The 14,326-nt window shown below is 51.9% G+C and overlaps 1 protein-coding gene across 1 annotated transcript in view; it reads left to right on the top strand.

Moving 5' to 3' along the window:
• The window catches only part of LOC103615632 (synaptotagmin-17), a 45,088-nt gene extending 41,757 nt beyond the window's left edge, over positions 1-3,331 (top strand). Inside the window, exons 7-10 of the mRNA XM_017734210.1 lie at positions 446-611; positions 1,106-1,199; positions 1,931-2,063; positions 2,806-3,331. Coding sequence (XP_017589699.1) covers positions 446-611; positions 1,106-1,199; positions 1,931-2,063; positions 2,806-2,885 — 473 coding nt within the window. The 3' untranslated portion in view covers positions 2,886-3,331. The remainder of the gene's footprint in view (positions 1-445; positions 612-1,105; positions 1,200-1,930; positions 2,064-2,805) is intronic.
• The last annotated feature ends 10,995 nt before the right edge of the window (positions 3,332-14,326 follow it).

Below are 14,326 nucleotides of genomic sequence, written 5' to 3' on the forward strand. Positions count from 1 at the left end.
AGGTGCGGGCTCTCCTTGCAGGAGGGCAGAACCCGGCCATGGCCCTGCAGCCCTGGCTGTCAGCCCCCATCCCAGCACGGCGGCTCTGCTGCTGCTGATAGAGGAGAGAGGAACCCTTATCTTGGTTTTCCCAGTAGCAAATGTCAGTGCCTTTATTTTAAGCATCCTCTACCTAAAGTGATGTCAGACTGGCTTGGAATGCCCTTCCTGGTTTAGACAAATGCTAGAATTGAGGAACCCACAACTTGTTCTAAATGTGTTTTGACTTTTGCAAACTTTTGCACATCTCCTGCATCAGTTGGGTTTTCCCTGCATGCGTTTGGTGGTTATTTGCCTGGCTGAGGTGGGGGAGCAGGGCTGGGCACTGCTGCCTCCACCACCTGCTCAGCTGTCCGGCCAAGCTGTCTCACCACCAGCTGCTGGATGTCCTGTGCTCTGCCCCCAGCCATGCCCGAGCCTGTCCACGCCTACTCCTGCCCACTCTTCTGGACAGAGTACGAGGGTCACTGCTACCGGTACTTCCCCGTCAATAAAACCTGGGCTGAAGCCGACCTCTACTGCGCCGAGTTCTCCATTGGCATCAGATCAGCCAAGCTGGCCTCCATCCACAGGTGAGGTGTGCAGAAACATGTCATCCCACACTGACACAGCCTGGGGAGGGAGGAAATTGGGGGCAAAGTCCCATTCCCTCAGCACAACCTCTGTGTGAGCTGCAGGCTCATGTTCCAGCCTACAAATCCCTCTGCAGCAGCGGCCCAGTCAAGTCTGGTGCACTGGTCACACAAAGGCGACATAGAAAATAAGTGCCTATTCCTGGACTGGCAGGAAAACTGGCGTAATACTCCCTAAGTTTCCCCAAACTGTGTTTTTCACTCTTGAAAAAGGGATAGAAGTACAACACAATTACACAGGCTTTTTCCCTATGCCCTCTCCCCCAGCTCTCACCAACACTACGCTCCTCTTGCACAGACCCAGGAAAGTAATCGCCGGCAGTAAGAGGGGGACCCATTTGGCCCCGGGTCCTGTGGTAGGGGGAACGCTTAGGGACACGCCTGACCATTTGCTGACACATCTCTTGATGGCCCCGTATCGCTCTGTTTGCCAGCTGGGAAGAAAACGTCTTTGTGTACGACCTGGTGAACAGCCGCGTGCCCGGCATCCCCACCGACATCTGGACGGGGCTCAACGACCTTCGGCAGGTGGGAACTCCCTGTAGCCATGTGGGAAATGGCTTTGAAAAATTCACCTCTCTGTGTTTTCTTCTTTGTCCCTTATACCCTCTTTAATCAGGAGGTGGCACAGAGTCTGTGGTGCAGCACGGAGAGAAAGTTGTCATTTCACCCATTCCAGTCTGCTTTTAAAAGAGAAGTCTTACTAGAATTAGTAGATTAATCAGTAATTATTCATACCACGTTTTATTACTGGATTAACAGAAAGAGTATTGTTCTGCTGGTCTAAGAAGAGCAAATAAACTGAAAAGGTCTTCAGTGTCAAAAATCACCAAGTTCCATTGCCCTCTTGTGATACTCTGTGACTTTTGAAAGCTGACATGTTGGAAAAATATAGTCTAATATGTTAGAAAGAAAAATGGAGACCATCAGGAGAACAGTCTCTTGTCAGCAAATTTTTTGTAGATACTGGAAAAGGAATGGAAAATGAAGAGGACAAGGAACACAGAACTGGGTGGGGGTGTTAAAAAATACATAGATTTAATTTCTGGGCTTCCCCTGGTGAGAGCACTTCAAAATCTGGGGCTGTTCTTGGCAAGTTTCCAGTTGTAAAACCCAAAGGAGCTGTTTGGCCTTTGCTGAGTGGTGACAGTCTCTCCCCATGTCCCTGGGCTGTGTTTCACTGGGAATGGGGTGGGGACTACATGGGAGTAGGCCTCCCACCCTCGGCAGACGGCCTTTCTCCACTGGTCTCATGCCAGGAGGGTCACTTTGAGTGGACAGATGGCTCCTCCTACGACTACCACTACTGGGATGGCAGCCAGCCTGACGATGGGATCCACTCCATCCCGGAGGAGGAGGACTGCGTGCAGATCTGGTACAGGCACAGCAGCGGTGAGTGCCCAGGGCACCCTCAGTGTTATTTGCATGTCAATAAATTCAATCCACCGTGGCTCCTGCTTTTCTGAAGAGGTTGCTGGCAGGCAGAGGATTTGCATTTTAATTTTTTAGTATTATTTTCTTTTTTCTTTACAGTGAAAAGGTGTATTTTCCCTTTCACCATGTACATACATGCACACATACTCATTTTCCCTCTGCTCCCAGCCCATCTCCCTCTCCCATATTAGCAGCAGGACAGGAGCATCAGCTGCCTTGAAGAATTACCAAATTTAGTCGAAGGTCATATTTTCCCATTTCCCCTCCCACACGGGAAACCCATGGAAACACTCATTGGTTTGCCAGCTTTTCTCTCCCACGCTGGGGCCAGGGCATCTCCCTGAAGTGGGACAAGACCCTGCCTGTGCAAAAATCCCATTTCACCAGCCAGGTGTGTCCAGACCCCCCAGCTGTACCTGAATGTCCTGTCCACGGGCAGCCTGCTGATAATTTTGGGGGTACAGGACTGCATTTGCAGCTGCCCCTCCACTACCGAGTCCAAGCTGGGGCCCGGCCTCCCCTCCCACATCCCCCAGATGGGGAGGGGGATGCTGGAAGGAAGCATGACTGTGAGTGGCACAAATGGGAGCACATCCAGAGAAAGCCTCCCACAATGGCAGGGGGTCCTGGTCCCAAGGGCAGTGCAGGGTTCCCTCCTTTTGCCTTTTTTCAGCTAATGCCTTGTTTTTTTGGGGGGTAGCACTGCGCTCCTGGAATGACAACGCCTGTGGCAGAGCCTTCCCCTTCGTCTGCAAGATTCCCTCACTGGCCCTGGACTGAGGCTGCTGGTGCTGCCCACATTCCCCTTCATTTTGGGTCACCTCTCCAGCTGTGCCAGGCAAGAGCAGTCAGGGCATGGCATGGGTCGGGAGAGCCTTGGAGGTGCTTGGATCCCCAGCCAGTCCCTGGCTGCAAAATCCCTCCTGGGAGTGTGGTGGGGATGAACCTGGCACTCAGCACTGACAGGAGCTACATTCAACAGCAAAGGAGCCCCCAAGCCCGAGTCTGGCTTTGGATTTCAGATCGACTATCACAGCGTGTTAGAGGAAGCCCATGATTTTACCAATACACCAAACTGTTAGCACCCAAAAATAGCCATGTGTAGGAAATGCTTTTGCCTGTTGATCTGCAAAGAGTGGAGGAAAAGTGTTGTTTTCTGTTAAGTTATGCAAAATGCCTCTTGTCCATGTTATTTTCCTCTCTGCTAAAATAAACGGCAAACAGCAGGTGGAGGCTCCGCTCTCTTTCTTGCACTGGAGTAGCAGTGACTCCCTGGGGACTTGGGGTTTCATGTGGAAGAAGTTATTTTTTCCCCAGCCTGCTCTGTATTACAGAGGTGTGTTGAGGGGAAGCAGCTGCCTGGGAAAGTTTATTTTATTGACCCTGGCTGTTTTTTGGGGTAGCCTGTGTGGTCACCCTGCCCTTTGCCTGGCCCCCAGCAAACACAGAGTGACCGTGGAGGGTGTGGGGGACCAGTCAGTGCCCCACAGCTCGGCAGCATCCTGGCAGGTGAGCAGGGTCTGGCCCTGGCTGCTTCCAGAGGACTGGGTCAGCTGGAGGGCAGGTGAGGGGCTGACAGACCCCAGCTGGGGGCCAGCCCACCCTCACACCCCTGTCCTGGGTGGGGAGAGCTCGCAGGGTTTGCTGCAGCCCTGTTTCCTAGGGAGATGATGTTTCTTCCCTAAGCCCTCGCTGACGTGCTCTGCTGCACTGGCACCGCAGAAGCACTTCGGTCTTCCAGGTAAATGATTCTGGGGAGGAGTGCATGGCTGTGGCAGCTGCTGTGTGCCTTGTTTGACCTGCTCAGTGAGAGGGGACACTCCTCCTTGGACGAGGGCTCGTTTGCAGGGTTTGGGTGCAAGCGGGGCTGTGCTGGTGCCAGGGCCCAAGGGAAGGGCAGCACCATCCAGGGAAAAAGGCGCTTCTCCTTCAGGGGATGCAGCTCCAAGGGCACTGCTGGACCCAGCCAGACGCAGTAAATCCAGTGCTCCCCAGGGAGCCCTGGGGTGAATTCTGATCCCTCACAGCCCTGGAGCATCCAGGTGGCTTTGCAAGGAGCCCTGTGCAGAGGGGCTCCTTGCCCTCTCCTGGGAGCCCTGAGTCCCTTTTGTCCCTGCTCCGGCAAAGCCCCAGGGCCTGCTCCACCTCAGCTGCTGCCTGCAAAGATGAGTAAAGCATTGTCATAAAACTGTCTGGCCCCCCCTTGATGCCACCATCTTAGAAACATAGCATTCCAAAACTAAGACTTTCCGGAGTGGTCACACTAGATGCAATTGAGGTCAGCAGCTGAGGCTCTGCTGGGAGCTTGGAGCTGCTTCCTCAGATGGCAGTGGAGCTTTCAGCTAAGGTATGTTTTCACTTGGAGAGAAACTGGAAAATTTGGTGGGGTAATAATGGTGGTGTAAGTGGAATGTGTGTGCTGGAGGAAGTCTCTAAAATAAGAAAGTGCTGTCATCCCTCATTATGTACTTTTATATATAAGAATATTTATATAAATGGGTAATACATATAAATGAAACTATTTTTTATTGGATTTTAAAAATGTATATACACACCATTCATATATTTATATGAAAAGTTAGCCATTTGTGTAGTTTTCAGTTCTGGATTTCAGCACTGGATGTGTTTTCTAGAGGCTTTTGTTTCACCTGAAATTAATAAATTATATGTGGATGATAACAGTATGTAAAGAAACCAGCTGCTTAAAAGGAAAGCTCTTGGATCCAACGAGCTGGAAAAAGTTGATGTGGTCTGTGGCAGAAGAGGGTTTGAGGCCCCAGGGGTGGTGCAGGACGTGTGTGATGCACTGAGGTGCGGTCCCGTCTCGGTGGCAGAGCTCAGTCCCAGCACAGGCAGTGGGGCCAGCCCAGCCCAGAGCCCCCGGGCTGGCCGTGCCCGAGCCCGTGCCCCCGGCATCGGGTGTGGATGGGCAGCCACCCATCGAGATGCGAGATGCGAGATGCGAGATGCGAGATGCGAGATGCGAGATGCGAGATGCGAGGGTGCTGCCGCACGGTGCCCAGCGCGGCTCCTGGCTGCCTCTCCCCACTTTGTTTTCCCTGTTTCTCCCGTGTCTCCTGTTCAGAGGAGCTGGGAGTTCACCACGGCCGGGGATTGGTATGCCTCGAGCCAAACAACTGTCTTTTTTCCCTGCAAGTGGTACGGGATGTTTCAAAAGAAAGGTTAAAACCTTCCCTTGGGAAAGCGTTTGAAGACCCGGGCCCTACTGTGGTTGAAAATATTGCTAATGGGGAGCCCAATGAAAGCTGTCACCTCCAATTAACATCTTCATTTCCAGGTAAAAAGAACTGAACATGCATGACCTGAAAGTCAGGACCAAAGTTAATAGGGGCTTTGTTTCCCAACCCCCCTGTCTTTCTCCTTTGGCTCCAGGGTCCTTACTTAAAAATCAACCCTCTGTCCTTGCCAGTGTCTTCTGTTTCACAGTAATCAAATAAAATTCAGAAAACAACAGGAGTTTTCACCTCCTTAATGAACTTCTAGTGGATCTGGCTTGATGAAAGATGGGCCACGCCCTTTCTCTCGGCATGGACAGTTCCAGACTCTGCATGGCCTGGAGCAGCTCCAGCTCTCCAGGTTGAACTTCTTTATTTTTTTGTTCTCCTTGTCCCATAACCCCTCACTCCCTTGTTATCTTGAATTTCTCCCTTCTGACTCGCTCTGTGGTGCAGGCAGTGGGAAACCTGGCAGCAGCAGGACTGACACCTCTCCTGCACATCACTTGCAAGTGACTGATTCCTGGGGGTCTTTTTGTGACACTGATTTTCTTAGGAGTTGAACACCTTCTTTTGTAATGCATGAAAGCTGGGGTAAGTGAGAACAGTGTGTGATGTAGCCTGGGAGTGAACCTAAATAGTCTTTACCCTCCTGTACCCTATTTGTGAGCTGTAGAGGCAATATTGCCCCCAGCCCTGGCATGGCAGTGGGGAGAGATGGGCACCTCTGACCTTTTGATTCCTTTTATCCCTATTATGGTTATTTCCTGAGACGTGCTGCTGGATGTTGCCGTACAGGAGATGGATGTCACAGCTTATTGGCACGCTGGGGCTGCCCTGGCACGGCCTGGCCAGGGTTTTCCTCCCCGGTGATTGTCTTGACTGCTCCGACGCCTGGCTGGGCTGGGCTGGGCTGTCCTTTCCTCTATTAATTCGGTTAAGATTTTTTTTTTCCCCATAAATGACTGGGAGAATAAGGGCTGCACAGCTGAATCATGAGCTTTTTCTTGTGCTTTTCCCTTGGATTTAATTGCCTGAGCAGTGTCTCAGCTCCTGCCCCGAGGCCAGGATGCCTCAGAGTGGTTCCCTTTGACAGAGAACAAAAATATCTCGGGACCAAAAAACATGCTTTGAGCAGCTCAGAGAGTACATTACAGACTGGCTGCAGCAGTGAGGCACCAAAAAAACCCCCAAGCCACGAGCCCCTGTGACAGATGACGTTACCCACCTGTGCAATGGGGTGGGTGTTAAATCCCACAGCAGGGAGACACAGAGCAGCGGGGCACGGGGAAGGCGAGCTGGATGTGGCCCCGTGCTGTGCGGGTCCCAGTGGATGTTGGCTGCACTGAGAAGCCCCTGCCATTCTGCAGGAGGGCTTTCCCATCCTGCCTCAGACCATCTGCTCCCTGCTGCTGCCAGGGAACGAGCGGGACAGTGGGAGCCAGTGGGGACAAACCTGCTGGGAAGTGCATCTCCTCCTGGGCAGCCAAAGGGCTCGGCTGTGGCAGAATCAAGCTGGGTTTATAGGCCCTGGAAGCTGTGGGTGTGTAATGGCACCTGAACTAATTGCAAAAGCTCAGTGAAACTTCCAGCAGCACCAGTGCCCCTCGGAGAGGCTCATGGCTGCTGGGGGCTCCTCCAGGCTGGGGGACCCTGGGGTGGGGCTGGCTCAGCACAGGAGCTGGCTCATGCCAGGGCCCAGTGTGCTTTTGACTGTTCCCTTTCGGTACCCCAAAAGTCTCCTCTTTTGTGGCCAAGGCTTTCCAGGGTTCCTGAGAAAATTGCCTTGGTGGGTAGAGCTGGCTGGGGGCCCTGTCCCTGTTTGGCACAGGGCTCTGCAGCACGGCCACCCAAAAAGAGTGGTTATGTTTGCCATTAACCGGTTTGGCTTTGCTGGGGCTCAGTAACTTGGCTGGAAACTTTCATTCCTGGGTGCAAATTGCCAGAGCTGCCGCTGATCAGAGGCAAAGCCCAGACCTGATGGGAATGCAATTCCCACTGCGGTCCTGCTCGGAAAGCCGGTCAGCCTTGAAGGACACGGAGCCGGAGCGCAGCTGACGTGAGAGAGAAGGGATCCACAGCTGTGGGCACCTGGAGCTGGTCAGAGAGGACAGGGCTGTTCTGGGCTGATACTGAAAGAGCTGATGCTGCTCAGCAATCCTGGCTGCTGTCCCCAGGCGGGGTCCTGGGCACCGCGCTCCTGCTGTGCTGGCAAAATGTTGCTGCATTTGGGAATCTACCAAAAAAGCCGGGTCCAGCTCTCAGGGTTACCATGGCAACTAGATATTTGCTCATTTGTATTTCTTGAAAATTATACTGGGCTGCTGATTGCCTCGTTTGTGAAGCTCTTTGTCAGGACGCCAACAAATCCCTGTCTGTCAAGGGCTGTGAGGGAGCGAGTGGTGCCGTTGTCGAGCAGATTTCTGAATGGGAGCTCTGCTGGAGTGTGGGTGCATTGTGACAGCATCCCTGCCACAGACACCCAGGAACATACCCCTGGCCTAGGAAGAGGGTGCTTGCTCTGCTCATCCCCTCTGACATCCATTTGTCTTCATGCCATTGCTTGGGTTAACATAAAATCTGAGTGACTTGTCATGGGAGACCACGCTCAGGATGGGACAGGGGAAGGCTTGACAGGAAGCTGTCTTCTTGCATGGAAAGGACTCAAAATATCCTCCTCTGGCTGTTCTTGAGAATCAGCCACACAGCAGGAAGGCAAGAGGTTTAACTCAAAGGTACTTTGAGGAATTGCTGTGTCCCTGTGTGTTCAAGGGAGGAGGTGAGAGCCACAAGACAGGAGGGGCCCCAGGAGCAGCACCCACCAGCTGAGAGGGGATGGCTGTGATCCCGCTCACAGAGGAATAACCACCATCCTCTGTTTCCAGAGTGCATGGAGACTTTGAGGCTTGGAAAAATGCCAGCTCAGATTAAATGCTTACTGGGTTTTGGCATTGCAGACTGGCACTCAGTGTGGAGCAGTGGGAAAGGACGATGCTGCAGGGCTGGCTGGAGCTTTCAGGGGTGGCTGTAGGAGAGGATAGGGCAGGCTTCTCTTTTTATCCTGAAGAAAAAATTATTTTGTTTTGGATGCTGTTTAGACTCTATGGCCCTGGGTTCCTGAAAGTCAATTGACCCACAACCCAGCAGCTGTTCAAGAGCTCAGCATTCCTTGTCAAGTATTTGCTTAGCAGCAAAAAGCCACTTGCCATGAGCTCCTCTTTTGTCTTGTTGAGATAATTAAATTACAAGGCAGAACATTGTGGCAGGTCTGTAGATAGAAGTTCTGTGCATCTTGTCCACATGAGGATGTAACACGTGCATGGGGTCCCACTCTGCTCGGCAGCCCTGGCACAGGTGCCCGTGTGGAGCACGGGGGCTGCTGGATCTCCTCCCCATCATGGCCAGCTGCCCCTGTCCTCCCACCACCAGCATGGGCTGCACTCAGCAGCCACTGAACGTGAGGATCCCAGGCAGGGGGAGAGGAAGGAAACAGCAGAAGTATGGGTTAAAGCAATTAAATTTTGTATTTCATCAGTGTGGAGGGCAACTGCTTACAGGAAAGGGCCGTGGCCTTTATTAATCTCCAAAGCATTGTATGAAGTCATGGTCCCAAATAAATGCTGAATGCAAATGATGGATGTAATAATCCGGGATGGATAGCTGCCCTGGACTTAGATGGGTTGTGAAAGTGATTATAATATGGTAATAGCAATAAGATTAACAGCTCTAATGAAATCTTAAATGCCAGCTTTGCAACCTGCCCTTTTTTCTGCGTTGACTCCACCAAGGGATCAGCGGGAGCTGGCTGGGGGCTGCGTGTCCCTGTGCACATGATCCCTCTGATCCCCCAGGTACACCTGCCCAACAGGGATTTCAGTGCTAGGGCCCCATATCCACACAGGTGAGGCAGAGTGGCTCCTGCCCTGGCAGTAACACAGTCTGGGCACTGGAAATCCTTGCTCAGATTTGACAGTTTTGGGTGTATTCTGCACCTACAGCAAGTTCACCCTTCACTGCATGTTTCCCTGGCCCCTTGGGTGCTCCCTGCTGCAGGGATGTCCCTTGCAGGATGACTGCCAAGGCAAAAGCCACCAGGTTCCCAAAGCATCCTGGTGCTGGTGGCTTGGGTCCCTTTCACCCTGGGTACCCCCAGGATGTGACTTTTGGGAGAGGACTGGTGAATTTTTGGGGAAGGACTAGAGAGTTTGTGGCTTTGGGTGGAGTGGGGTGAGGTGGTAATGAAGGATGCTGCAGATCTTGCACTCCTGAGAGCTATATGAGACACAAAATGCCTGTCAGGGTGGGATTTTTAACCCCAAAATGCCAGTGCAGGCTCTCACTGCTCATGTTGTCTGCCAGCTGCAGCCACCATCTTTTCTCTCCCGTTGCTTTCTCTATTTTTCTGGTTTAAACTGGGCAAGCCCAAAAAAAGCTGCTGTTTTGTTTGGAGAGTTCAGTGCAGTGAATGACCCATTTTTCTTCTTGGATGAGTCACAGATCTTCCTTTGAAAGGTCTCATTATTAATATGCCATTTGGGGGATATGTCTGAATTTTCCAGCAGTGGCAGCAGCCTTGTCTGTGCTCACCAAGGAACCCTCACAATGAATGGCATATGCCAAATGGCTTCATGCAACAGATTTAGTGTCTTTTAAAGGATATTGCTTCCATGCTTAACACTTTTTCCCTATTAGAAATGTGTTGAAGGTCTTCTCATAAGCAGGAGAAGGGGATCCCTGCCCAGATGGTGCTGCTCACAAAAGAGAAGCAGAACAGGAGAAGGGAGGCATTTTTAGATATGCAGAATGGTCACACAGGGGGGTTGCAGCTCAGGAGAACAAGCATCCCAGCTGCATCTGGGCTGTATCCCAAAGCTCTGCTCTTTGCCTTTTGCACAGACCTCATTAAACTGTGGGCAAAATGAACCCTTGTGACAGATTTCCCCATAAGGGGAAATGCAGAGTCCAACAGGCAGAGAACAGAGTCAAGTGTATTTTAGGAAGAGGCCAAATGAACCATTTGGGCTGTCTGAACCCCACCTCAGATGGAGGCAATACGCTTTTAAAAATGGTATCTTTATTTCTGAGCTGAGATATATTTTCCCTAATACTTGTGGAGCTCCTGCCTCCAAAACACCACCCAAAGTGTGACTTTAAACACCCCCTTCCTAGTTTAGCAGGTAGTATGATAACTCAAGGGTACCAAATGCAGGTTGACAGAGGATAACATTCCTCACATTTTCAGTTTGTTGGTTTTTCCCTGAACTGCACTTTCAAAACTTGACCTCTCTGGAGCATCTTGCCAACACTTAGTCTCCAGCAAGCCTAGTGAAAACACTTGGGCTGGAAGGGACCTTAAGTATCACCTCATTCCAACCCCCCTGCCGTGGGCAGGGACACCTTCCACCAGAGCAGGTTGCTCTGAGCCCCATCCAGCCCCACCTTGTTCTCTCTTTCTCCCACCCTGCGCAGATTAAGCAGCATCGAGGTCTCCCATGGACATTTCTTCTGCAGTTGAGTCCAATTACGTGATTTTGAAGTTCTACAGACATATCTGGTAAGATTTACACTAGAACCTAATTTCAGGCTGATTGTGTACCACAGGAAGATGTGGTGCATATTGCCCTGTTAGCCTGATTAGCTGGCTGAGCTGAAGGACGAGTGCGTCGCGCTCTGCTGAGAAGAGCTGACAGAAACAGAGCCCAGTAGTCACTAAGGCTTTTGGCAGCTGGAGATTTTGGGGCTAGCCAGGTGCTGGGAAAGGGCCCTGTGGATCAGTGGCTGTTTGTGCAGCTCAGCTCTGCTGGGAGACTGAGGCATCCTCCTGTTCCATTAGTTTTGCACACTGAGCTTTGCCTTTTTTTCCCCCCAGTCTGTTGCTTGTTGTGGATCTGCTGAAAATAACAGATCTTTGTCGATTTTGGAGCTGGGCTTGTGCAGTGGGGAGAGCCTGGCCATGTTTCAGTCCTCCCTGTCTTCCAAGGGGAGCATTTGGGTGTGCAGAGGTTTGATGTATGGGGGTTTTACATGAGAGCTGGGGCCACTCAAATTATTTCAACCTGTACCTGAGCCACTCACTTCTTAAAATTGTAAATGGAGGTGGTATGAGTGTGCCTGTCTGCCCCGAGGCTCTCCAAGTGTTCTCAAGAGCACCCCTAATTTAGTGGACCAATGCTGATTTAGTGGATTTAGTGATGGTGCTTCCTTGGGCTCCCCAAAATGAAGTGTATTTTGGAGACAGACCATTTTCTGATTTGGGGGGAGCTGTGGGATGGCACTGCATGTGCACACTGAGATGTGCAAGAGGTTTTAAAGAAGTAGGTGGGAAGGGAAGCAGGCACAGAGCTCTGAGGAGTGGGGCAGTTGGCACCTGCTTGGGAGCATGCTGGAGTCTGCTGAGGATCCATCCTGGCCATGTCCCAGCTCAGCCCTTCATCGCTCGGGGAGCTCAAGCCCCAGCTTTCTGAGGGCAGCTCATGCTGGCCACTGGTCTCTTCTGCCCCCTCCAGCATGCTGAAGGTCTGCCTAGAGCTTGGCTATCCTAGGAAGTGAGGCAGAGGCAATCCAACGTGCAGTTTCATCAAAGAGAAAATTATGTCAGGTTTGATTGAGAGGTAGGATAGAGAGGGAGAAATAAATCAGCCTCTCTGGCATTCATCACCCTGGGAAAGGCAGCGCTGGCAGTTTGCATCTCTGGTGCCTCCTGGAGTGCCCAGCAGAGCTGGACAGCAGTTTCACACTGCAGGTTTCAGGGATGGCTCAAGCAGGAGTCCCATCCAGCTGCTCTCTGCTCCGGCAGCTTCCGCAGGCCCTGGGGAGCTGTGTGGGTCAGGGCTCTGGGGCTCAGCTGCACAGCCCTGAGCCTCACTCTCGGAAAGGCTGTTGCTGCTCCAGGTTCTGTCACAAGCTATCATCATGCAGACACTGCAGCACATCTCCACTGCATCCCTGGCAATCTCTGGCATCAGTGTGATTTCCTCTGCCCTCTTTTGGAATACGATTTTGAACAATCAGTGTGTGATTCAGCAGTAGGAATGCTAATTACATGGCACAACCACAGGGTTAAATTAGTTTCAGCTATCACCAAGGGCTTACTGAATGCCTGTGCTCCTGGACAGTTACTGTGATTTTCTTTAAATGATTTAGTCCTGAATCCAGAGTGGTTCCATTTAAACAGGGTTTGCCCCAGCTTGTGTTGATGCTGCAGTAAATCTCACAGTGGCAGTGCTGAGCTGGAGCCCATAGTGTTGCAAATGCAGCCCCAAAAGAAGTTACTAAGATGTGTAGCAATGGTAAATCATTCCAGAATTGCTTAAAAAAAGGAAAAGAAAAAAAAAAAAGGAGGAGGAGAAGGCAGACACAATGATATATTGATAATCCATCTATCCCTGCCTGTGACCTGCGGCAGGCTCTCATTTCTAGTGTGCTGGAATGAACCCAGAACACCACCATTAATGGCAGTGGAATTGCTTCTAGATTTATGTCCTAGTGGTTGAAAGTACAGTCTGTAGTTTGGGCTAAATCGCCTTTGGTGTTTCAGGAGAAGTGAGAGCATCCAGGACAAGAGAAGGAGCCACACAAATACTTTTGGCAAGGTGGAATCTGATCTCTCTTAATTTACCAAAGGATGCATGGTTTGCTGTGGGTATCCTCTGGCTTGCATTCCCCGTTAGAAAGTCAAGCAGACGGGGTGTGAGGAGAGCAGCTCTCACAGGTGAGGCAGTGGGAGGGGAGATGCTGGGATGTAGGACAGCCACGGTCGCTTTCCTGGGCTTCACGTGTCTCCTGCAGGCACAGGGGAATGCAGGAGCCAATCTGTGGCACCTTTGTTACCAGGAGAGCCTCTTGCCACGCTCCCTGGTTTGGCACACGCTGTGTCTCCCTCTGTGCACGCCGAGTTTCTGAAAATGCATTGCCATATGCTGTGTGAGCTACAGGCCCTAGGGGATGAGTCACGGCTCCCACCGCCGAAAGCCTCCCCTGCCGGGATCTTGTTGTTATTGATGATGCACAGCTATTTAGGGTGAGCTTGGGGTGGGTGGGCCGGTGCCATGGGGCTGTGACCAGGCTGGGAAGGTAACCCCGAAGAGCTGGCTTGGGCTCAGAACATCTGGCACAAAAAGATTGCAGAGCCAGGGTACCTCCCCCACTGGGGGCTTTCCAGACCTGCCAGATGGGGCCCTGGGCTGCTGGAAATGTTCAGCCCTGGCTTGGACCTTAATGCACCGCAGGTGAGATTATCCCAGGGCAGGGCAGCTCCTGGTGAGCTGCTGTGCCCTGTCCCTGATGGGCTTCTCTGTACGAGTGGCTTCCTCTGGGTGCAGGCACCCACCTCACCCATGGCAGGGCACCACTGCCACCCTGAGCCTTTCCTCCTGCGAGCTGCTCTGCCATCTGAATTTACCTGCAGCTCTTCACCCCGCTTAGTTCCTTCTGTTTTCACAGGGATTATAAAGCACAGCCTTGCATTTGGAAGCAAACCTCAGGTTCTTCTGTTTACAAAATGCTGGGGTTGAAGGCCACGATCTCAGGCAGTGGTGGGATCCCATGGGGAGTGAGCCACGTTGGTGCACAGCAGGCTCCTGGGGATGCACCCCAAAGAGCAAAGCCAGGCAAGAAATAGGGACAGAGTAGGGGAAAAAAAGAAAGTGGCAGCAATCATGAGGTGGATTTATTCTCTTGGGAAAGGCAAACACTAAGACTGAGGTTTTCCTCTGAGTTTCTCTGCTCGAGCTCTGATGGTGCACTCCAGCAAGGAGTTGGTGTGCACTGGGGGCACTGGCAGCTGCACCGTGCGGGGGACAGGGGAAGGAGGAGTCATTCCAGATGCACAATTTGACAAGGGATGCTGTTAAGCTTTTTTTTCCCTCCCCCAAACAACACTCAGAAGATGAAGAACGGGTCACTGACACCCGGCAAACGCCTGGATGGCCAGCCCATCACCCGCTCAGGCCGGAGGGGATGACCAGGTGTGCTCGAACCATTCCC

The sequence above is a fragment of the Corvus brachyrhynchos genome, unplaced genomic scaffold (assembly GCF_000691975.1).
Source record: "Corvus brachyrhynchos isolate BGI_N302 unplaced genomic scaffold, ASM69197v1 scaffold5, whole genome shotgun sequence".
Lineage (NCBI taxonomy): Eukaryota > Metazoa > Chordata > Aves > Passeriformes > Corvidae > Corvus > Corvus brachyrhynchos.